General features: G+C 42.6%; 1 protein-coding gene across 1 annotated transcript in view; it reads left to right on the top strand.

The window, feature by feature from the left end:
- The window catches only part of LOC144762238 (adhesion G protein-coupled receptor F5-like), a 626,316-nt gene that overhangs the window by 434,744 nt on the left and 165,084 nt on the right, over positions 1 to 26,488 (top strand). Inside the window, exon 8 of the mRNA XM_078647382.1 lies at positions 10,214 to 10,423. Within this exon, the coding sequence (XP_078503508.1) occupies positions 10,214 to 10,423 (210 nt within the window). The remainder of the gene's footprint in view (positions 1 to 10,213; positions 10,424 to 26,488) is intronic.

Genomic DNA, 26,488 nt, shown 5'->3' with positions numbered 1-26,488 from the left:
TAAACACATGTGCAAAATAGGCAAAATAGCAGCAGCAGATCTAACATCCGCCTCGCTCCCGGCTCACGCCTCAGGAGTAATCAGGTCGAGCACTCGTGCCAGCCTGCCTTTTGAAGGTCCCGGGAAGGAAAAAAGACTGGAGCGCTCAGCCCTGGCCCGCTTCAAGATGGCGGCCGTCCAGGCGAGCGTCCCTTTCACAATTCTCTCTTCCCTACCTCCCGACCTGTGAGTAAAGAAGGCGCAGAGTCTTTCAGTCAGCCTGTCCCTTTACCCACTAGTCCCTTGTAAAATAGTTGTTAAAACGATGATAGCACTTTTAAAATAGCAATAAACACATGTGCAAAATAGGCAAAATAGCAGCAGCAGATCTAACATCCGCCTCGCTCCCGGCTCACTCCTCTGGAGTAATCAGGTCGAGCGCTCGTGCTAGCCCGCCTTTTGAAGGTCCCGGGAAGGAAAAAAGACTGGAGCGCTCAGCCCTGGCCCGCTTCAAGATGGCGGCCGTCCAGGCGAGCGTCCCTTTCACAATTCTCTCTTCCCTACCTACCGACCTGTGAGTAAAGAAGGCGCAGAGTCTTTCAGTCAGCCTGTCCCTTTACCCACTAGTCCCTTGTAAAATAGTTTTTAAAACGATGATAGCACTTTTAAAATAGCAATAAACACATGTGCAAAATAGGCAAAATAGCAGCAGCAGATCTAACATCCGCCTCGCTCCCGGCTCACGCCTCAGGAGTAATCAGGTCGAGCGCTCGTGCCAGCCCGCCTTTTGAAGGTCCCGGGAGGGAAAAAAGACTGGAGCGCTCAGCCCTGGCCCGCTTCAAGATGGCGGCCGTCCAGGCGAGCGTCCCTTTCACAATTCTCTCTTCCCTACCTCCCGACCTGTGAGTAAAGAAGGCGCAGAGTCTTTCAGTCAGCCTGTCCCTTTACCCACTAGTCCCTTGTAAAATAGTTTTTAAAACGATGATAGCACTTTTAAAATAGCAATAAACACATGTGCAAAATAGGCAAAATAGCAGCAGCAGATCTAACATCCGCCTCGCTCCCGGCTCACGCCTCAGGAGTAATCAGGTCGAGCTCTCGTGCCAGCCTGCCTTTTGAAGGTCCCGGGAAGGAAAAAAGACTGGAGCGCTCAGCCCTGGCCCGCTTCAAGATGGCGGCCGTCCAGGCGAGTGTCCCTTTCACAATTCTCTCTTCCCTACCTCCCGACCTGTGAGTAAAGAAGGCGCAGAGTCTTTCAGTCAGCGTGTCCCTTTACCCACTAGTCCCTTGTAAAACAGTTTTTAAAACGATGATAGCACTTTTAAAATAGCAATAAACACATGTGCAAAATAGGCAAAATAGCAGCAGCAGATCTAACATCCGCCTCGCTCCCGGCTCCCATCACCAAAGGAGCAAACTACCAAATGAACTTTTTAAGGAAATTAAATTCCAAGCTCTAGTCATCCCCAAGTTGGACTATGGAAGTGCAACCCTTTGTGGCCTTTCCAGAACAAAGTTGGCTGACAGACTTATCACAGAAACAAAAAGAAACAAACCTATCACATTGATCTAAAAGCCCTAAAATGGCACCCTCATGAAGCAAGGATTCCATAAAAAATTGCTTGCATGACCCATGAAGCACTTCATTAAAACACTCCTAGGTACTTGGCAGAAAAGCTAGAATTATCTGGTGGATGCAGGTCATCAAGGAGCACAAGCACTTTGGTACTTAACCCCCCACAGAAATGTCTATAAAAAAAAAACTTGCAAACAAGCCTTCTTGGGTTTTGCTCTGACAATTTGGAACTCACTACCACCCGAAATCAGACTGATTCCCTCAAAGGCATCCTTCAAAAAAGAAGTTACATTACTACTTGTGAACAAATTTCTGCCTTAGGGCTCAAAACGTGACTCATGATCTACACCCAGGATTATTACTAGACTTTCGCAACTTGCCCATTATCTAATGGACTTGTCCTAGTGATATTACCTGTCACAATTTGTGAATGTAAAATTATGTTGCTTGCTTCCTTATTTGTTCTCTTCTATTTTCCCCAGATCTTCTGTAAAGTGCTCTGATACCCCCAGGGGTCATATTTGCACTATATAAAACTGTACAAATTAAAAAGAAAAGGAAATATAGGGGTGTGTGACATGAGAGGCTCCCATTAGGTAATTCCAGTGCAGTGATGCTGGGTAGTAGGATTTTTGTGGATTCTTGCAAATTCTGGAAGTTTCCATCACAGAAATTTAAGGAGAATGTGTGATTTCAGGCATAATTTGAGATTTGCAAGTCATTGTAAGTTAGAAACATCCCATGAGATCCACGCATGGCAAACTACCAGTCTTAAAAATGTCTATGGATGGAAGATTTCCATGGGTGACAGCCAAGCATGGCCTGAAAAACCGCAGCTATCCCTATCAATGATCTCTCCCTGTAGCGCTTTAGGAGCGTTTGTGTCAAGTTCTCTTGGCCCACCCACACAAGTGAGGTACCATTGTTACTGGGACATTCGAGAGAATGCTGGGTGGTAGGAAATGTGTGCCTCCTCATAGATTACAGAAGTTTTCCTTACAGATATGTGGAAACATTTATATTTCTAGTCAAAGTTTGTGATTTACAGGGCATTGTTGGTAAGAAAATGTGGGATCAACACAAAGCACAGCATTGTGGACTCCCTCAGGTGTCTTGTTTTCAGAGCTATCTGGGTTTGGTAGTTTTCCCCCTGTGGCAGCCTAACCAAGCCAAAAACATGCAGCCATTCACTACTGCAAGTGGGATAACATTTTAGCCACACTCTCCTGGCCCATATATAAAAACATCACCCAAAGGAGCCAAATATTCTCATGCTTGCCATTAGGATGGGATTTCCCTTGAGGCTTTAGGGGTGAAGGTGGAGCAATTGTTAGTATGGGCCAGACCTACCCCATTATTTTATATCAATATTTTTATTCCTGCCATAGGGTTAGCGATCAGGCCCACAGTGGGTAAATTGAGGAAACATCCTTTCTGCCCTTATGGGGAGCAAAAAGACTGGCTTGTTCGTTTTGGGGCAGGGGCATGTATGTGTCCCTGGTGGGCAGTCCCCACCCTTATAGGTTGGCGGTAATCATTCCCATCTACCCCCTGTGGGGGTAGAAAGACTGTAGACTGTCAGCACATTTTTATTTTGGGGGTGTGCGCACGGCTATGCCTATTTTGGGCAGCCTCCACCCAATTTGGGGCTAATCACCCATATCCACCCCCCAGGGGAACTGAAATACTGTCTTGCCTCACTACTGAGGTGGGAGCATCGTCATGCCTATGGTGAGCAGCCCAAACCACTATATTCTCTTTCCTTAGTGTCTATTGGGCTTTCTGACCCCATTCTGCTCCACTGGGGGGGGGGCAGAAAGACTGTTGAGCCCTTTTAGGGTGGGGGCATGGTCATACACATGGTGGTCCTCCCTACTCCTGTATTCATTTTTCATTATTTTCCCTGGTGTTAAGTGGGATTTCTGCACCCCCGGCGGGAGCGGAGTGAGAGTAATCACCCCAAACCACCCTCAGGGGGCATAAAACCTTTTATTCTTTTTTGTATGTATGTATGTATGTATGTATTGTGATTTTATATAGCGCAGACACTGTCACCCAAAGGGTATCCTGGCGCTTGACCAACGAAACATAACTGAAAACACCCTCGTGCCGATTACACACCCCTTGGGAAAAGGTGCGTTTTCAATTTTCTCTTAAAGGAGGATAGTCCAACCTGCTTAAAATAATCCCCCGCACAACTTCAGGCCTAGCCTGAGCTGGGAGCATAGGAAGGACTTTGCGTAGCATACGGAGCAGTGACATGCATGTGGCCACGGTCTTATTGGCGAAGGCATCCAGTTGAAGATTTGGGCCAAACATGACTCCCAAATTACGGACAGATTCTGCTGCCATCACTGCTCCCGAAAAGGAAGAGGGCCAGAAACCCTCTGGCAGAGAGCGTGGGACTCGATCGTTGGAGCAGTACAGCACCTCCGTTTTTGATCTATTAAACTGGAGTGAGTTGGTACACGGCCAGTCCGCTGTCGCCGTCATACATCGATGGAAGGTCTCTAAGGAAACACCATCTTTACCTTCCAAGGAGAAGATCAGCTGGGTGTCGTCGGCATAGTTATATACCGAGATGCCAAAGGAGCCAATCAGTTGGATTAAAGGGCGGAGATACAGGTTAAATAATATTGGGCTAATGGCGGAGCCCTGGGGCACCCCCTGTCCGACCTTCCGCACCCCTGATCTAAAAGGCAGAAGTGCCACCACCTGCTGCCTGTTGTAGAGGTACGAGACTAACCAGTCCCGTGCCAGCCCTGTTACCCCAGCCTCCTCCAGTCTCCTGATAAGGGTCGGGTGGCTGACCGTGTCGAACGCGGCCGACATGTCGAGCAGCACAAGAAAAGCTGCTCGACCAATGTCGACTCGCGAGCGAAGTTTATCCAACACGACCACCAGTGCCGACTCCGTACCATGCGCTGGACGGAACCCAAACTGGGCCGCGTCCAGGTAGATGTTATCTTCCAGTTATCTGGACAGAGACTGGGTAACCATCTTTTCCATGATTTTAACCGGAAAAGGGAGCAGTGATATGGGCCTATAATTGGCTAAGCAGGTGGGGTCTAATGAGGGCTTCTTCAGAAGGGGGGTCACCACTGCTAGCTTCCAACAGTCAGGAACCATAGCGGTTTCAAAGGATTGAAGACAGATGGAGTGCAGAGGGCGAAAGAGTTCCCTATGGAAAAGTTTCCAAAATTTATGAGGAAGGGGGTCCATAGGGGAGCCCGAAGGTGGGAACATTTTTGGGGGTGGGAACATTCCTAAGCTCCTGGTGGGCAGCCCTATCCTTTAATTTTTTATGCATGTACCCTGGCATCAAGTGGACTTTCTGCCCCGAGGGAAAATTGGAGGTAAGCACCTCAACTGCTCTCAAGGGGGGGCAAAAAGACTTACATTTTGGATTTTGGATGGGGGTGGGGGAAACACAAGTCCTAATTAGCGGCTCCCCCAATTTCCTGTTATATGTTATCGAGTTGGTGGAGCTCTGCCTGGAGATCGCTCTCATGTGGCACACAAGGATCCACTGGGAAGAGATACCATTGGAAAGGGGAGATTCTCCTTTTCGAATGATACTTCTCCCAGGACCGTCAGTTCTCGGAGGTGTGAGGGCTGATGCAGGGAAAGTAAAACAAGCCATTGGCTAGTTTTACTTTCACATTGGAATGTAATGACATCAGCGCACTCTGCTCGCTGATTGGCATTATAAACATAAAAAAGCCTCAGGCTGCTCAGTAAGCTCTTCCTGAGCAGCCTGAACAAAAATCCGAAATATGGATAAACTCTAGCGCAAAGCAGCAGAGCATCTTTTATAATCCTTCCCATTGTCAGCCAGTGGCCGACAGAGGCCCTGAGAAAAGAGCGCAGTTAAGAAGTTAAAAAATAACACAATAAAATACAAATAAAAATTAATAACAATAAATAACAGTATCTGAATTATAGATTTTTCATTAAATCTATAAATACATCTATAATACATAAAATATAAATAAAGTATTTTAAACAAAAAAAGTTTTTCCAAATCAGACAAATCTTTAATTATATGTTAATAAATCTTAAAACTAATACATACAATCATATAAAAATACATAATGCAAAACAAAAAACATCATTCACATTAAAACATATTAAAACCCATTTTTACAACTCTAAAAAATGAACATAAACATTTTATATCTGTTTGCAATTTATTTTAACATTAATAATATCAAAATATAGTTAATAATCACCAGTTTAACTATTTAATAACAGGGTAACATGATTTCAAATATTTATTCCATTTTTTGTGGTTTTTTAAAGAAATTACAAAGAAATTTTAAAATGAACTTAACATTTATAGAAAGAAAATATTTACACACATTATTGTGTCGCATTTCAATTGTGTTAATTCAAATTGTATTCCCAAATTAAAATATCACAAATTTATGGATAAATCAAACCTTTCCCCTGTCAGACATAGCCAGCTCCTGTACGGTGGAAAACATTTCTCTGGACTGGTTTCCTGCTGAGAGGATTTTGTCAGAGAAATAGTCAGTCTTGGCTGAAAGAATTGCCCTTTTGTATGCGTTGAGCAATAGTGAATACTGGGTTTTTAGTATAGGACAGTACGAGCGCCTCCATGCACATTCACATTCAGCCTGGCGAGCAGCAAGCTTCTTAGCCTTAAGTTCATTAGAGAACCATTTATTTACACTGTGGGCGCGTTTCACAGCAACGCGTTTCAGGGGAGCAACCAGATTACAAGACCTAGATAGCCATTTGTTGATAGTGACAACCTGCGATGCTGGGGAAAGTTTCTCCAGGGACGGGGCGGAATTGTGAAAGGTGGAACAGGAGGCAGGGATATCTGCCTTGTTCCAATTGCGGGTCCAGATGTTCCTGGGGAGGGCTGGACGTTTAAGTTGATGCAGGTTTAAAGTGAACGATATTAGAAAATGATCAGATCATAAACAAGGAGCAATAATGTGGGGGAGACTGAAGTATTCAGAGACCAAATTTGATCAAGGGTGTGGCCCTTACAGTGTGTAGGGGTGGATACAAGAGGAGTGAAGTTAAGACTGAGAAGGGAGTCAGTGAAATTCCTAGACGCTGTGTCTTCTGCAGGGGCAGAGGGCCAAAAATTGAAGTCACCGAGGACTAAAACAGAGGAGTTATTGACTATCAATGTGGCTAGTAGCTCTTCAAACTCAACTAAAAAGTGAGGGGCAGGACCGGGAGGGCGATAGACAAGCACACAAGTCACTGGGGTTTGAAAAGATGCTGAGCGCATTACCAAGCATTCGGTTCCTTTAATAAATCAAACCTTTCCCCCAATAAACCCAACACCCCACTAGTAAACGTATTGCATTTAAAGCAATCATCAATACAATGTCATTAAAAACAAATTAGTCCAAACATTTATAATTATAAAAATGATTAAATCATACAAAATACATATAACGCATTAAGATACATAAAAGTATAAAAAACACATTTAAAACATAAACTGAAATATTTCAAACATGATAATACAACAATATTCTTAACAATGATATCAAAACAAACCTATACAAAACCTCATACCTGTGATATAATTGTCCATGCTAATTCTTCCTTCGTAATAAAATGGCAACAATATTAAAATATCACAATATAAAAAAACTTGATATTTTTTGCAAACACCTTGTTTCTTAGTCATGTGCTCCCCTCGCCCCTGTTGCTCTCCCAAGTGAACTGCTTATTCCTCTCTCACCTACTCCCTATTGTTTCTTCATCCCCTTTTCCATTGCCTCTCATGCCCACTGCCTTCTTTTTTTTTTAAGTATATTGGTATATTTTTTGAGGGAAGCCCAAACAGCAAATTGCACTACGCTCTCTTTCATACTTGTTTCTATTCACTGATCCATCTTGTACGACTAACTAAAAAAATGGGGGTTGAATCATTTTGTAGACACATGTAATGACGCATGTGCATACACATAACATACCACATGGCTACAAAATAATGCAGAATCTGTGGCCGCATCATCTTGCGTTTTATTTTTATTTTATCCTTCTTGCACTGAATCCTACTTGTGCTGTACAGGATCACCAAAAGGGGTTGGCAAAGCCTCAAATGCTTGTTCTTATTTAATTACATTTACCCTCTTCATTTCAAACTATAATTACTTATATTTTAAAAGTGCAATATACAATAAATGTTGTATTTTATATGATAGTTTTGCCTTTGTAGGCGAAAAGTAAAAATACAATTCAGTAATAAAATAGACTTGACTTAGAGAACAGTGGTAATAAAAAAAATACCCAAAATTTAGTTGACACAGTAAATTCGAATGAAAGCAGAATTATACCCAACTTCGAGTTGTGCCAATCAGCGATTATTCCACCACGCTAGCTTTGCAGGGACCCCTATTTTTTGATCCTTGATTATTAACTAAAAGGGTAATGCATTAACGCCTAAAAGTCTTGTTAGGTTAATACAATTTCATTGAGAAATCCTGGGTTTATCTCTGTAACCAATGCTCAAACATCATAAGCCTTACATAGAGAAATGCATTTAAAGTATTTAAGTAACACCGACATGACATGAAAACCAAACGGTAAAATTTCCAAGACAATTTAATGAAAAATAAGGTACAACAAGTAAAACAAGGTCAAATGATGAATTGCTTAAGGGGATTAGAAGAATTAATTCTTCAAGAAAATTGCTAAAATGTCCATTGACCTCAATTAGAAGGTAAAAGTTGATGCAAGTCTATAGACGTCAGTGACTGAGGGCAGAAAAGTACCTTTTGAGGTCAAAAAAGCTACTTCTAGGGCCCCAAGTATGCGGTCAGTGTCGCTACTGTCTGAAAACCCCAAATACAAATAGGCCAACTTGAAAACTGTTGCCTCCGACCTCACTTCTGTGTTGGGATCACTTTTCTATCTTGTCAGTCTATCACACTGTACATGCAGACTTTGAGCCTGATACAGAGTTGGTCACTTACAGGACATCTGCTAAGATACATATGGTGATGGAAAAAACACCTATTTTTGGTGAATTCTCCGCTTCTGCCAAAACTAAATCCACCACTTTTTCACTTTATTTGCTACTCAAAATCCTCTAGCCTGGCAAGATTGAGGTCTGCATGCAGGCAGCATTCTACAGTATCAAATAATCTAGTTTATGTGCTCGTGGATCAGCTTCCAAAAAGTTCAGGTGGGTGCATGGACTTTGTGCAATGAAGTTGTATCTTTCTCTGGTAACCGCTGCATTTTTCCCTGGTTCTCTCGACATTTTTTCAGTCAGCCTTTTCATGTTGCGAAGTTCTTCCTCCTGGCCACACCCGAGGCTCCAAAACTGAATAGTACCGCTTATGAGGTACCATAAAAAAGACAGTAATGGGAGGCAAGCTGAGCCTCCTGGTGCAGTATGAGTCATGTTCTTGCCTCCTTCAAAGTACACATATTTTCGGATTTTCTTTTGTCCTGAAAGGCCCAAGAATGAGCAACACAGCAGTTGTTGGTGGAGATTGTGAATCTATTCCTGCTAAGTTCTGGCAGTAGACACTTAGCAGCATTCTCAGCAGTACCCTTGGCCTCAACTAAACCACACAAGTCTTTCTCTGAAATGTACATGCTATCAGAATTGCATTTACACTGATGGCGCCCTCTCAGCCATCCACGGGATGGTGTATTAAAATATGGAATCTGCTTGCCCAGACAAGTTCTCTGCCCACATCGCTCCTACGGTGAGAGGAGCCAGCCTGGGTCTAAGAAAGAAGTCACTCGTCAGTGGTCTAAATACACTCTGCAGTCCTCATGTGACAATTTATTTTTATGCCACAGGTGCACTTCCTGCACCACATTTTTGTGGTCTTATTTAATAGGCATGTGCGGAAACTTGAATACACCATTTAATACCAAGTTAAAGGGATAGAACACGTGCACTGGGGAATGCTTGTTAGCACCCCTGTAATGAGAGGCATATATGCCAGTACATCAATTTAGAAAAAAAATGGGAGAACCAAGCAAAAAATATCCATTATAACCACCATTTCCAAAAATAAGTTTGAATTCCTGTTGGAAACCTCTGCTATGAAAAGAATGAAAACAATCCCTCGCTAGGAAGGAACTTTGGAAATGTAGGAACGTTTCCACAGCAGGACCCAGAGGACTGTGAATCTGGGTATTAATAGTGCACCTCCTCGCTGGCGGTACAGTTCTGTATATGCACATAAATAGTGGAAAAATTGTGCTGGGATCATTGGATATTGATATAAACTGAACAGGTAGATGTGTCTGCTGTCTGTTAATGTACTGGTACAAAGCACCCGTTTCTGAAAATTCAGCAGACTGTTACTGTTAAGTTGCTGCCTTAGTAGAGATGCCTAAATATGATCTATTTTCATTTACCAGTATAGAGGGGGTGAACAATATACTGATTATCTAAAGGATATACCCAGTGATGGAACTCTGAATCTGGCCAGTGTATCTTCTTAAACGTGCATTTACCACATAAGTGTTTTTAAATAAAATTATTTAAATAATATATTTTAAATAAAAAGATGTTCAGGGTCAAATCATATAATTTCTTTCCAATGTATAGCCAAATATCTGCAAATAATATTGATTTCTTTGTGTGAGGCCCTTGGAATATAATATCTGATTTCTTCCCTTTATATTTTGTTTCAGGCAATTATACATGCACAGTTTTTCAAAGAATAACAAGCAGCAGCATCAACTCTGTCATCACGATTTTGCCTTTGCCTTCAGCATCGCAACTGAGAACAAATATTGTGGATGGAATATACGCGTGTCCATCAATTGTGAACCTAACGTGTTGTGCAACAGACTCAAACAAATATAATTTCCAATTTAAAGTCCAAGGCTCATCAAAACCAAGTAAGTGCACATTATTGATAGGATGTTCCTTTATGGGATGGGGCACAGCCTTGTTCACGTATGCAGCCCAAGTAACTTCACTGTTGCATTGCATTTGGGTTCAATGCTCAGCTTTTAATTTTCCCATTTGTGATGGCAAGAGATGTTTTGCACTAGATTAGTTACTTTAATAATAAACATTATTAATAGGCTTTGGAAATGATGTTATAATTTCTAAATCCATTCAGAGCATATTGTAATATGGCTAACAAATGGTATGGTATTTCAACAGGTCTGAATACAGTAACTATAATTGATAATGTTATGTTATGTTGGTGCATGCATCAGTGTAAGGGAGAGTGAGAAAAGATTGATAGTTAAGGCAGATTTCACATCAGCTTTAGATTATGTAATGCACTCATTTTATGCAAAATACATCTGTGCAGTAATAGGCTCAACATCATTGTTGCCATACTATGAAAATCCCCTGTGTTTGTTTTGGTATTCAGCTAACCCTATATCATATCAACTATCCAATGAATGTTAAAAGGGGGAGAGAAGAAAGTCAGTAGTAGATGGAAATCATTTTTTCGGTTGAAATTTGTATTGGCATTTCACAGTTAATATAACACGTATACGATAGCTATATCTACTTTCATATATACCTTCTTCCGTTATCTGTGTATCTATATCTTGACATCTTTATCTTTAAGGTGCTAATTCTTAAACATACATATTAAAAGTTATTACGCCATTTTAACCACAAATACAACGTTACCCCCTCCCTCATTGTTGTCTCAAATCTCTAGAAAAAGAAGTAATGAAACAATCTTTCCATTGGTCATGTCATGCCTCCATTACGTTCTGTATTATTTCCTCAATTGGTCATTCCCACAGCACCTGAACCCTACCCTCCCTCCCCTGCTGATTCCTCGTCCGAGACGGGGGTCTTTAATGTCTGCTATCACGAGGGACCAGGCTTGCATATCCTTTTCTACCTTTTCATCCCTCCTAATTCTTTTCATTCCCACCAGCTCTGCGGTTGCCCACTCACCCATGTCCTTTAGCCATCCCTCCAGTGTGGGGGGATCTGAGGTGAGACACCTCAACGTTATCCTCCTCTCAGCCAGCACTAGCCCTAGTAGGACAAACTTTCTACTGAGCTTTTTAAGATTTAGGCATAGAGAGCAGCACCAACATTACTACCGAGATTGTTTGTGAGATTTTCCATCCGGTGGCAAGTTGTATCCTATCTATTACGTTCCCCATGTATTGTGTCAGTGTGGGACAGTCCCATATCATGTGAATGAAATTCGCTTTTTCTTGCCCACATCTAGGGCATTTACTAGTGCATCCTGGATATATACTATTTAAGACCAATGGGGCCAGATAGGTCTGATGTTTAATAATATATTGGATGAATTTACATTTTGCATTTGAGGTAACTCCCTCATGTATTCTTACCCATTCTTTACCTGTCAGGGTTCATCTAATCTATGTCTCATCTTGCCTGCACTGGAAGGGGTTTTATGGGGAGATCATCTCTCAGAGCTCTGTATAAATGTGTGACTAGTCTACGTCCTCTGGTCAGGTCTAGCAGTGTTTGAGGAGTCGATGTAGTGGGCAGTTCCTGCTGAAATGTAGGCCATATTTCCTGGGCAATCTTTGCATATTGTAAAAATTGACCCCTGCCTAGTTCATATATATTCTCAGCTTCCTCTCTGGTTATGAATTGTTTATTACCATATAGATCTACCATTGTGTGACATCCTCCTTCCATCCATCTTTTAATGGACATAGAATCCGTTATCTTTTTAAAGGGTTTCCCCACCCATAATGGCATATCCGGTGCATAGGGTGCGTGACGGACTACCTTTTTAACTGCCATTTCCAGTACGGCGGCAACATGTTGAATAATATATGGATATGATTTGGGCACCTCAGCCCCCATCATTAGGAGCTTAGGCAAGCGGACCCCTCCATGTGTGTCTGCCAATAGTTCTTTCTCCCAGTTTTTATGCTCATCCATCCAATGTACAGCATTCTGAAGTTGCGTGGCCATATAATAGAGCCCCAAGCATGGGACCTCCATTAATCCGGCCTCCCATTTTTGTTATAGAGAGTCAAGTTTTACTTGCTTCCTCTCATTACCCCACAATAGTTCTGTCAGCAAACACTCCAGTGTTATAAAATATTGGTACAGGATTTTATACAATGAATTCTGCAAAACATATAAACATCCAGGAAAAAGGACCATTTTTATTAGTGCTATTCTTCCCATCAGGGAAAGTGGAAGCTCCCTCCCGAATGACTAATGCCATCTATTGCTCTCCCAATGTTGATTTCTAGATAGCCAGTGGGGTTATGCATCAACCGCATCTCTGGATACCTGATCTCCCTTACTACCTAGTTCAGCTCTACATTGGGTAAGTCATTTTCTGGTTTCCCGGCTAGCCTCCCCATAGGGAACAATTTTGTCTTTCCGAGGTGAAGAATTAGACCAGAAATTGCTCCAAAGTTCTTAAGTTCTGTGAGAAGAGCTGGTACTACTTTGTCTGGCTGGCACATATACACTAACATGTCATCCGTGTACCTCGAGACCACGTGCACGGTATCACTCATCTTCCAAGCGTCTCTCTCAGTGTATTAGACAGAGGCTCCATCACAATGACAAATATAAGAGGAGACAGTGGGCTGCCCTGCCGGGTGCCTTTCATCAGTGCATTTGATCCCGAAACCTGTCCTCGTAACTTTACTCTGCCTGTTGGTTTAGTGTCAATTATTTTAATCCATTGATGAATTTCTGACCCAGCTCCATTCCCACTAGACTGAGTCGAACACCTGATCAATGTCTAGTAGCGCCAATGCACCATTCTCCTTTAGGCGTGGAGCATGCCACACTTGTGCTAATCTAGGTACATTTTGAGAGGTATTCTGCCTGGGTATAAACCCAACCTGATCAAGATGAACAAGCTGGGACATGTATGGCAGCAAGTGGGATGCCATAATTCTGCGTAATATCTTGGCATCTAAGTGTATAAAGATATTGGTCTATAAGATTTTGGGAGTAGGGGATTTTTATCTAGTTTAAGGGTCATAGTCACCACTGCTTCTTGCAATGTTTTTGGTAGAGATCCTTTTGTTAGGGCCTCATTAAAGATCTCCAGTAACTAGTCAGCTATCAACAAGGCAAATCTTTGGTAGAATTCTGCCGGTAGTCCATCACTTCCCTGGCATATTTCTGTTTTCAGTTTCTTAATGGCTACTAACAGTTCTTCTTTTGCAATCGAGGCCCAAGGGTCTCGGCTTCCTCTCTCGTTAGTGTGTGTAGTTCTGTATTATTTAAGAAATCCTGCATTATCTGTTTGGATGGGTAGGTATTTTTTGTGCACACTGACTCTAAGTGTAGAGCCAACTCCCTTAAGATTGCCTTCTGTGTACAGATGATGTCCCCGTTCTTATTTTGCATTTGTAATATGGGTGTAGTGTCCCTATCCTTTCTAATAAGTCTCACCAGTAATGCACCAGTTCGATCTCCTTCCATACGCAGTCACTGTCTATATGTTGTGTATGTACATTTTTCTAACCTATGCCATGATTCTAATAATTCTTCTAATACTTTGTTCCACTTAGTTCTGTGTTGTGTTATATTGTGTATAGTGTCTCCTAGTTTCCTCAGTTGCCTTTCTTGTGTTTTAATGTCCTTTTCTAGTTGGTGTGTTACCCCATATTTCATCCTCATACACACACCCCTTATAATCACCTTCATAGCCTCCCATTCCGTTGAGCTGTTTGCCGTAGACCACAGTTTTCCTCAAAATAGTTAGTTATAGCCCTGATACTTGTGCAGCATAGGGTGGGTCAGTAAGCACTTCTGCCCGTAGTCTCCATAATCGGATTGCGGGCGGCCCTCTCCATTTTTCAGCCTCAGTAACAGTGCTGAATGATCTGAGAGGTATCGGGGCAGATAGACTATCCCCCCTTCACAGCTGACAGCCTAGTCGCCAGGCAGCAATGGTTTATGCAACTGAATGTATTAGTTGCTGGGGTGTGGCATGAGAATATTTTCTTCTGTGGGTTCCTAGCTCTCCATTCATCTCTCAGCTGCATGCCCTACATTATTGTTAGTAGTGATACTGACATTCTATCTACTGTGCCATCAAAGATACAATTAAAATCTCCTGGGAGTATTATCTCTCTAACCATATATGCATCGCCGCCTACATGATTGTCAGAAAGAATTTGGGACAATCTGAGTTAGGTGCGTAGACATTTATAATACATAATTCCTTTCCCTCCCATTTTCCATGTAGTATAATGAATCTCCCCTCTGGACCTAGAACATGGTGTAAGTGCAGGAAGGGAATCCCAGGTTTCACCTATATGAGAGCTCCACATGCACAGCCTGAGTAGGAGGTAGCGCAGATCTGTCCCTTCCATTTCCTCCTCACACTGGTACTCATACCTCCCCATATGTGAGTCTCCTGTAGACATGCTATTGCCACTTTATATCGTTTCAGGAAAACATGCATTCAGCGTCTTTTATCTAATCCCGCTACACCCCGGACATTCCAGCTACTAATCTTTAATGCTTGTGCAACCATTTTTAATTTTGTTAACCTTACTTCATCCCTGTCTAATTAAGGAATGTCCCTTTTCCCATTCCATATACACTGGGTTTGGACTGGAACCCATTTTTTGCACACTACAATGTGAACTTCCCCCAACAGAACTTTCCCTTGTCCTCTTACCTCCCGGGCAGTTATTTGATTCTCACCTCTTGCCATTATAACTGATGCAAGTTTCAACACATACCGCCCCAATACCCTCCCCCCTCGAAGTATATGTACTTTTAGCTTCCATAACATTGATTTCCAAGGTCAGGTACCTTTACAATTATTTGACCTTAGTTTCTGTGCTAGAGTCCCTGTATATATTAGCTGTGCCAGTGAACTGGTCTCCGCCGGAGTGCGAGGGGACTCCTCAAGCACCCCAGGTAAGGTTCAGCCTCTGTTTGAGAAGATGCTGCCCCTCGATTGCCCCACTCCATCCTAGGTTGGGTCTCATGTAGGTGTTGCCCCTGTCTCTTTGTCCTTTCATTTAAAAGCCACCCCTCTGATGTAAACATGCTCATTGATCGCTTATCTGTGTTTGCCCGTTTGCCCACTTGGTTCCGTTAATTCGTGCCGACCTCCCGGAGCCTATAGGGTGTGTAGTTAGTTCCTGTGATGCCAAATCTGACTCAGGCACAGTTTTCGTGTCGGAGGCCTGAAGAGAACTTTGATCGGGGCCAGGCTGCCTTGTCTTCCTAGTTGTTGCTGTTGTTTCATTTTCCGGGGCTCCTGTACCTGTTTTCCGGGCGCTGGGGTCCTGCCAGATCCCGTGGGTGGAACCAAACAGTTCCCTCTTTCTCCTCTGGCATCTAACCAGTCGCTGACATCGGCGGCTGAGAAAAAACAACAGAACACAGCCCTAATTTTCAATACGTAGCTTTGCTGTGAATATGAGGTTATATTTTAGGTGTAGATCTCGGAGTCTTTTTTGATCTCTATGAAGGTTATTCCCTGCTCCTGGACTCTTTGTGTGTAATCCAGGTATATTGAGATAGGGTGTCCCTCATGGTGAATTTGTCCTCTAGTGCAGGTAGCCTGCAGAATGACATCATGATCCCTATAATTTAGGAATCTGGCAATGATGGCCTGTGGAGGTGCACCCTGCCTGGGCGTGGGAACTAGCGCCCTATGTGCTCTCTCTACATTGAAGAATTTAGAAAGTCTCTTAGGGGCCAGTACCTTAATGATCCAGTCTTCCAGAAATAGTTCTGTTAAGGGGCCCTCTGCCTTTTCTGGGAAACCGAGAAATCATAGGTTGTTCCGTCTTGATCGTCCTTCGGGGTCCTCTGCCCTCTCATTCAGCTGTATTACCCCTTTTTTAGGGTCAACTACTGTGGTGCTAAGATTGCACACTTCCTTCAGAAGTGCATCAACATCGTTTTCATTGGTGGTCATCTGTCCAACTCTTTTCATAAGTCACAGCACAAAAGATTGACATCTATGGCAACTGCGTCAATTCTGTGCACCATGTCATCTCTTGTCAACTGGATTGCTTGGATTACATCTGCCAGTGTAGGGGAACTTTGTTGCTCTGTTAGTGTGAGTCCAGCCCTCCGTTAGCATCCTCTTCCTTAGTTTCCAGGCCTTGTATATTTAGTTGTGCGTAGTTCGACATTTTATTAGCTTGTGTATTTGACGCCTTCTCCTTCACCATTGTTACAGGGAGTACCACTTCCTGTGTTAGAAATATTAGGGGGTCCCTTTTCTGCAGTTCCTTTAATGTGGTATTTGTTCTTAATAACTGTACAGTGGGAGTTCTGACCAACAAGTCTTTGAATAGTCCTGGGCCCAGCCAATACACTGTCCCTCTATGAGTAGCACAGTTTTGATTGGGCTTCCTATACATCTTCTTTACCAGAATTGCTTATTTACTAGTCCTGGTATTTAGATAATACTTGCTCTGGAGATTTTCCTTCAGTCCTTTTTATTGATATGTTCCTTTAAATCTGTATCTCTTCCTCTGCCTTACTGTCGTAAGCTTCACATTCCCCATGCATCCCTTCTTATTATTTTTATATAATTTTTTTAATTGTTTTTACCAATACTGGGCCGTCCTCTTGGTGCCCAGATTACTTGGGACGCTGCAGTATCTTTTAGAACTCAGAAGGGTAGCAGGACCTGCCAGCACTGGGGTTTGGATCAGATCTCTCCCTCTAATCTTTTCCAGCTACTTGCTTTCGGCAGTGGGCCTCCTGGACTCAACTCACTACTGGTTTTAATCAGAGTGGAGTAGTGAATGAGCTAAGTATTGCGCTGGGTGGCTTCAGTCCCGGTGGTGGATGTATACGAATCCAGGTGCTTGTGCGTTATTTTGAGCAGGCCTGTTCCTCAACTCTTTATTTTTTCTAAACCCTGTATGTGTTTGGGAGAGTGTCAGTACGCTGCAGGCCCCGTGCGCTTCTGCCTCTCTCAGATGGCGGCGTTCATCCCAGTGCACTGGCCCACCTTATCTTGCAGCCTGATCTAGCGAGGATATTGAGGGCCCGCACAACAGGTCAGCGCCCAAGTCATATCGGACGGCTGGCCGCTCATCGTGATCATGAGTAGGCTGAGCTCTGCTTCTCTCCTATCTGCCAGGCTCCGGTCGGGTCTCTCTGCAGGCTCTCTGTGTCACCGACCCTCCCGATACAGGCTAGCACCTCAGTCTTCAAGTAGGATCGTGCCTGTTGCGCTGTCTGCACGTCCCCGCTGGCTCCTCCTCGCAGAAAATAGCGCCTGGAGCCCGCCTCTCGTCTGGCAGATCTTGGTGTGCTCGGCTACTCTCCACTGTACTTAAAACCTCAGGGAGGGAGTCGCTGCGTTTCGACATCGTGTGAACACTTTCCCGGAGCAGGCTGTTGAAGGATAAAAGCAGATTCAACAAGCTTTCGAGGGGAGCTCTGACAAATACCTCTATGCAGCCATCTTGCTAGGCCACGCCCCTAGTAGATTCAGTAGATTCAGTAGAAATCATATTAAAATAGAGGGGATTTTGCAATCCTTGTCAAAATACCCTTCTCTAGCTTCTTTATAACACACGAGATTCTGCAATCTCTGTATAAAAAAAGTGTCGCTAATTTCTTTGTAATAGGTGAATAGTGATGCATCCAGTTTCCTAATATAAAAACATTAGGTAGCGCTTAACTGTAATGACTTATTACAATTAAGTTCTGATGTCAAATTGCCTCCTGCCAGACCCAGTAGCCAAAGGTAAAGGTAGCTCACAGAGTTTAATTAGAGCAACTGTTTAAAGAACGAAAACAAAACGTTTCCTTTTTCTGCTCTTGTTTTCTAGCTGTATAGTGACAAGCAGAAAAAAAAATATTTTTAGCAACATGTTTATTTTTGTACTACTTAGCTAATTATATAACTGTTAGGAGCATTCCCCATGTTTTTACACATTTGGAAAGAATGCACCATTTTGTCAAAAATTACTTGTAATAAACTGATTCTAGTATCTTTTGGAAACAAATATCTAACAGCTCAATTATTGTTTAATTTTGCACTGGAGATTTTATTTTTATTGAAAGACATAACATCAAAGATTTATGTGGTTTGTGGGCAAGAGAATGGTTTGACAATCTATCCAATGAATAAACGCATGCCCTCCAGGACATGGGAAGGATATTGGAAGTCACCCCGAAATTCCACCACCTGATTAAGAAACTCCTCAGTGACATGCAATTTCCTTTATAATGTACAGCAGGGAGTACTTTATCCCATGCATTCATCAGGCTCAAAAGTGACAGTCTACCTATAACTTTCCAGAATAAAGGTCACCCCAAGTAGTTACCATGTTTACCATTATAGCCAGCCATTTCATCCCTTTTGCCAAATGCTTCACTTAAGTGACTTTGCCATTTTGGAAGGAGACCAACATCTTTCCTGATTTACCATGTAGGAAGGATCCACACCCTCTCTCTGTAGTTTTAGGGATGGCCACTGGTGGCCCTTTCATGGCAGCACCTGCAATATGTGCAGTACTTCTTCAACGCAGGGTGCGCCACAGTGGCCTAAGTGCACCACCTATATTGCACCAGCGTCTAGACCAGAGGTCTTCAATCTGTGGGGGGCAACCCCCAGGGGGGCCCTGGAGTCCTGGAAAAGGGGTCGCGCATTTCACAGCTTTCCTTGTCCGTGCAATCCAAATGATTTGCTTTCCTTTTGGAAAAAGACAGCTGTCCAGGGAGGGCAAATTAAGATCCTTATTAGCTGCTTGATTGAATGAAATGCAAACCAATTAATCAGAAATTGTAAAGGATGAGCAGTTCTGGCTTTAAGTGGTCAAATAACTCAAGGAACTCAATTTTATCTAGCATTTGACAACTTTGTGCTTTGACAGCATGACACAGGATACCATCATCTATGTTTTCCAAGCAAAGATAATGTTGCTTTCTGGGGCTTGTATTTTTGCTTTTAACAGTTTTTTAAGGGCTCAAACCCCCAGCATGCAAAATGTGGTTGGCCAAAATGGCAGAATTGGCTGGAGCCACTAGTTATCTATTTTACAAAGTCACCCACTCCATTTAAAAAAATGCTTCTTTCATGAGCAAAACCAAAAGTAAACTCTGCTCACATATTTTGTGATGGTTCACTATTTCACTAACACAATGCATTAAAACAAGCATTGGCAATTTTAATAATTTTTTCTTATGTGTAGTGGAACTTTTTTTTTACACAACTTCGAAGTACAATAAAGACATAATATCAACAGCAGCAACCCAAGCTTCCTTTTTTTAATTTTTATTTCAGTTCATAGTAGACAAAAAAAAGAGAAGAAAAATAAAGCATACATTCCATAACATAAAGACGATACTATAGTACTTTAACAAATAATAAGCAGAAATGTTATCCAAATGACAATTCAAAGTGTTGGAGCGTTGGCTGCCATATCTTCAATCCCAATTGTTTTTTTTCATAGATTCAATGCGATATAAATTATATTCTAAATGGAACACATTATAGATCTTAGCTCTCTACATTTGAAAAGCAGGTGGTTCGGGTTTCAGCCACATAGTAGCAATGCATAGTCTAGCTACCGCCATAGCAATAAAAAGAAAAAATCGATGGGGATAACAGTTCGGTGCAGTTTCATCATCAATACCAACCCCGAAGAGCAGCAATTCTCGACTTAGATGAAACTGCACCTTCAATATAGTAGATAAAAATTGCTCTATGTTTAGAAAAAACAGAGAAAGTGCATTGCAATAAAAAAAATATGAACAATATCAGCTGTATCCATTTGACATCGAAAGCATTTACCATCATAAATACTCCCCATTTCATCATTTTCACAGGTGTATGGTACAGATTAAATACAGTTTTGTAATGTTGCGTACGCAAATTGGCAGACAGAACTATTGCCCCTGCCATGTCGATAGAATCTTGCAGAAATAGGCCCGAACATCCCAATCGGTTTTGCCATTTGGTATCCTGCAGTTCAATATCATCCGATTGTTTTGATTATAGAATTTCATATAAGACACCTATCTTGAAGCCTTTTGAGAGAGCTTCAATAAATTCGTTAATTACAATGGATTGTGGTTGGCGTTTATACATAAAATCCTGTATTTGCAAGTATTTAAAGAAATCAATTTTCAGCACAGAATACAATTCCATTAAATCCGTGAATTGAACCATCGTACCATCCTTAAAGAAATTGCCCAGATGTGATATCCCTTTGCTTTTCCAAATTTGCATCTTGGCATCCCAAAATATAGATGGTAATATGTTCCGAGAGTCTAAGGGTGTATACAAATTAACCCGCTGGATATACAAGATTTTCCGAAGTAGCTTCCACCCCTTATAAGCCGCGAGGATGATTTTAAATCTGGTACGTTTAAAATAACTAGGCTCAAAAAATGTCAACAGGGCTTCGCGAGCCGATTCTCCCATTATCAGTTAACATAAACCTTGAATTTTGTATAAGGCAAACTAAATAATAAAAGAGAAAATTCGGGACACCCCATCCTCCACAATCCAAAGGTAATGTCATATATTTAGATGCACGACGGGGTTTCTTCCAGCCCCAAATAAACCGGTCCGAAATGCCTTGCAATTTCGTTAATTGTGGTCTAGATGACTCCAGGGGAACTGTCCGAACATAATATAGTACTTTAGGGAGAATGCACATCTTAAGTATGTTACGCCACCCAACCTTTGACAGATACAAACATTCTAACTTTTCTAGCTGGCTCTTAACCGCTCCTAATATATCATTCCAGTTAACATCATTTATCTCCTGTATGCACATCCTGATTTTAATCCCTAAGTACTTTGCCTCTTGCGTCACTCGTAGCTCACTAATACACTGCCAAGTTGAACAAACAATTTGGGTTTTTGAAATATTAAGTTTATAGCCAGCAACCTGTCCAAATGATTGCGTCAAAAGTTCAACCTCACATATTGCAGGCTCAGGATCTCATGGTACCACCGCGATGTCATCAGCGTACGCGAGTACGCGTGCTTCATAATCACCTACCATCATTGATTTTATTAGATTCGTAGATTCCAATCGCTGCAGTAGTGGCTCTATATAAATCGCAAAGAGTAAAGGCGAACAGGGGCACCCCTGTCGCGTACCCCTGGTGATATGGACAGATGATGACTCCTGTCCCATAGTACAAATTTTTGCCCGGGGATTCCTATACATAGTCTGAACTGCCATCATAAATAACGGACCAAATCCCATTCTAGCCATTGTTGCCCATAAAAAAGACCAAGCAACCCGGTCGAAGGCTTTCTCCGCATCTAAAAAAATAATACCCATATTTTTTTGTAATGCAGTTGCATAGTCAATTGGCGCTATAACGCCATGGAGATGGTTTATTGTACTTCTCCTGGGGAGGAACCCGTGTTGATGATGAGATACTAGCTTTGGGGTAACTTGGAGTAATCGTGTGGCTAATATTTTAGAATACATTTTTGCGTCAGCGTTAATTAATGATATGGGCGGATATGACCCAGGCAGTTCAGGAGATTTATCTTTTTTTTTTTAAACTACAATATTGGCATCGTCCCAAGATGCCGGCGGACTACCTCATTGAGCCATAATAAAAGTAGCAAGCATGTCCTCCTTGATAACACTGAATAATAAATGATAAACCTCTAAAGGAAGCTTGTCAGGCCCAGGTGCCATCCTTTGCGCAAGGTCTTCAAGGGCAAGCTCCAATTCCTGTATAGTGATTAGGGCCTCTAATGATTCTCTCTCGGAGGGCCTAAGTTTAGAAAAATCCAAATCATTAAGATAGATTTCTATCTGATCTTGAGAAATTATGTCTTGTGTATATAATTCTTGATAGTAACTACGAAAAACTTCCATAATACCTTCTGGGGCTTCAACCAACTCTCCCCTAGCATTCTCCAACAAGGCAATACATTGAGCCGCCTGTTTGCCCCGCATCCTTTGAGCCAGACATCTCCACATTGCCTCTCCATATCAGTTTAATAAGTATTATACTGAGAGGCTATATCTTGACTCCACACCCCGTTAATCCTAGCTTTACAAAGGGCGACCTTAGTTTGTTGGGCTTGAGGGTCAGCATTAGACTGAATTATCGTCATAAGTTCAGATTCTGCTAGTCTGAGGTCCTCCAGCATTTCAGCAATCCTAGCTTTTTGAATTTTTTGTTTGGCCCAGCCATAACTACACGTTTCCCCCCGAATCCCCGCTTTCAACGAGTCCCATACCATTGGCTCGCTAGCAGTGCCTCTATTATAATCTAAAAATTGTGCAGCTCATAGTTTAATATGTGAAACAAACTCTTCATCACTTAAGAATTTTTTATTGAAAGTAAATGAGCGTATAAAACAAGTCGATGTATACATGTCACCTCCAGGACAATCGGGCTGTGGTCAGACGTTTTTCGGGGCATCATTTGAATCTTCGCACCTATGGTTAAATATTGAGGTAGAAAAATATAATCCAGGCGCACATACCTGGAATGAGGAGAGGAGAAAAATGTATATCCTGAATTACTAGGCTTGAGCTTAGCCCATCCATCAATTAAACCATGTTGGGATACTAACTGGTATAATGCCCTATGTACCTTTGGCTTACGACCATAATATCTCTGGGGTCGAGAGTCTCAAGTTTGAATATCACCATTGATATTGAAATCTCCCAGCAGTATTAAGGGCGTAGGCCATTGCGCTAGTTCAACATTGAAAAATTCTAGGATATCTGGCTCATCGAGATTAGACCCGTACACAGTACATATAGTAGCTTTCATGGCCCCAATAATACACTCGCAAATAGCCCACCGTCCAAAATTGTCGACCCGTGTCCTACTAATACCAGTTACAGCTTGGCTGCCCATTATAACTACCCCACGATTCATAGTCGATTGTTTAGACACCGCTAAGATTGAATAGCCCAATTCTAATAAAATCTTATGATTAGGCCAAGGAATATTTCACCCTTTGTCTTTTCATAATGTTATTAAGACCACACACATTAAAGGAGCAGATGCGTAGCTTCCTAGCCACCATATGTAAAAATTACTTGCAGGTCGTTAATAAACATACATATTTGTACCCTTGCTCCAACAAATCTAGAACTGCTGCTATGAACTGATATTTTTTTCCCTTTTTCCCCCACAAACCACGACCACCCTATCCCAGCATACCCCCCAGTGACCCCCAGCCACCCCAGATCCACACAACACCACCCAAACCCCCTCCCGTCTCAAACAGTGCCCCCCCTTAACTAAGGCAATTGGGCAAATAGCCCTGTGATGCTCGGTGAGTGGTTCCCATGCAGCTCGGCTCACCACATCAAAAAGAAAATTAAAAAAACTAAATATATATCTCTTTTGACCTTGATTGAAATTCTAAATAGCAAGAGAAATGTGGAATGTAAAATAAGCCAATACAAATTAGAGCAAAAGGCAAAGATAAGCAGTCAACAACAGTCAGACCAATAGTTGAGCCCTTCAAGGAACAGTTTGCATGTAAGCATTGACAGCAGCCTCAGAAATAAAGAATCGACTCTGGCCCTTGTTCACAATTTTTAGAGTTGCAGGTTGCAGTAGAAAAACTTGTAGCCCTTTTGCTTGTATTGGAGCAATTAACTGACGTAATTTCCATCGCTTTTCCACTGTAGAGTGGCAAAAATCTGGCCTTATGAAGAACTGAATGCCTTTCCCAGCTCTCCTTTTATCGGGCCTGGCCTTGTCATACAAAACTTGTTTTGCCAAAAAGTTATTCAAGGATATTAAAATGGCCCGTGGTTGTTGTGGGCCAGCTTGTCCGCTTCGCATTGATCGCTGCCGAAAAGGAAACCTGTGGGCTCGCTGTATCTCATAGCTCCATGTCCATTCAGTGATTTCAGGTAATGCTTCCTCAAATAATTCTATAACAAATTTGCGCACATCCTGGCCCTCAAGCCTTTCCGGTATCCCTAGTAGCCGCAAATTGTTGCGCCAAAGAAGATTTTCTAATTCAGTCATTTTGTCATGTATGTCTTGTTTATGCGCCTTAATGTCGGCCACGTCGGCTACTTGAGTCACCATCTGGTCTTCAAGTGTTGAAATATGCGCCTCTGCCTCGCTCATACGATCTGTAAAGTCGTTGCAGGTTTTTGCCAAGCGCCGAACAGTATTTTGGAGCTTTCTACAGGGAGTATGAGTTTTTAAATGCTCCGCCCTAGCCTCTAATCGATGGCCGTTAATGGATCGATAAATTTCTTTCAAAGATACGGACCCAGGCATTTGGTTAGGATTGACTGGTTCACCAGCCTCGCAAGCTTGGCCAGACAGATCTAGCTGCTCAAGTACCTGTGTACCTACAGATAAATCCCAATCAGTTGTTTCAGTTGGAGTTATGGTAGAGTCTAAAGCACCAGCCCTATCCTTTTTCCGAATGGTAGAGGCTTGGACTGAAGTATTAGTGGAGAAAGTATGATCCGGCATAATTGGGGTATTTTCCCCCACCACATCTTCTGGAAATGAAGTTTCCTCCAAATCAGATCCTTCAGAGGCTTCGGAAAGTGAATAAAATTCACCATCCTTACTGCTCAGCGGATCTTGAGTTTCGTGGTCACTGGTTACACCACCCACCTCCTCCGTTACCTCTTCAGTGTTTGGCCCTATTGCAACCTCTGCGTCTTCTAGGGCCACTAACAAACCAGAGGGCGCAGGAGATGGTGGCATGGAAGTATTTGGTAGTGACTGCAACAACTCATCCTGCTCCCCTCCAGTTGCACTATCTATACCGTCAGCCCCGCTGGCCACTATAGATTTATTAATTAAAGTACTACTTTTTGATAGTCCAGTAGCCATTTGGAACATTTGAGATATCTTCGGGTGGCCTGCAGCAGAGTCTTTGGGTTGAGCAGCACTCCCAGCCACTTGTAGACACTGTGTTTCTTTATGTAGCTCTTTCTGTTTTGCAGCAATAGCGGCCCGCGTGCCAACAATGTTATCACCTACGGGTCGGGTTTTCCCCCCACGGGCAACCTTAGGAGGCATAGTGAACCTTCTCGAATTATGTTGCAGGCGTAAGCTTATGTACACTCCCCTTTTTGGTTTTAATTTTTTTTTTTTTCTGTCTGTCTATTTTTTTTTGTCGTTTTGTCCTTTTATCTTTTATTCTTGTAGCTTCTCTTTAGCCCCAATTTAAATATTATCGAATTCGCAACTCGCATTACAAAATGTGGAGCGAGTTAGAGTTCGTAAAAAAAAGAGGAGAGCTGCGCGTCAGGCAATGTTGCCACAAAGTCTCCAATACTGCGATATTGTAGCGCTCACCTCTGTCCTTTTTAGCGGACACGAATTCGCCAGCAGCTTTCCAAAAGCCGTGTATTGTTCACTGTTGTCCGGGAGCCGTCGAGCCGTTAGTAATGTTCGCGCGGCTGACCGCGGGATGTCCTGCCCCCGAACTCCGGCTTCGACACTCGGTGCTCGCCCTCCAACACTGGCTCCGACTCCAACATTCGGCACCTGCTCTGACAGTACCGGAGTCTGTCGGCCGAATGAAAACAGCACAGCACAGTCCGCAAGCAACCTAATTGATCGGTAAAGGTGCTGGCCGACTCGAGACAGCGTCGCGCGCCCCCTCAGCCCAGTCAAAACGAGCTATCAGCACGCAGAAGGTGAGCCAAGTATCCGCACACAGGAGCTCCTCACACAAACGTCCGCGCGGTGGACGCCATCTTGCCCCTTGTTCACCGCAACCCAAGCTTCCTTAAGAGAAATAACAAGTAAAAGGCAGGTGGAAGCTGCAGAAGGAACATCATGTGATTCTCAGGCACATACAGGACAAGTACAATGCAAGTAGCTAACTCAATAAAGAGAGAGAGAGAGGTGGTAAAGGACTGTTTTTAGTAAGCAGGCATAAACTCCTGGAAGAAATAGCCAAGCCTCTCATGCAATTCCAATATTTTTTATAGGACCTCTTACTCATATAGATTGAGGAACCCTCACCTAACTAGTGTGGAATGCTTCCTCAATGGATTCCATATCTTGCCGTGGGAGGCATTTGAGAATAGTCCTGT

This window comes from Lissotriton helveticus, chromosome 6 (assembly GCF_964261635.1).
Source record: "Lissotriton helveticus chromosome 6, aLisHel1.1, whole genome shotgun sequence".
Taxonomy (NCBI): Eukaryota; Metazoa; Chordata; class Amphibia; order Caudata; family Salamandridae; genus Lissotriton; species Lissotriton helveticus.
Note: the sequence above shows the minus strand (reverse complement) of the source record. Positions and strands in the feature narration are given on the sequence as shown.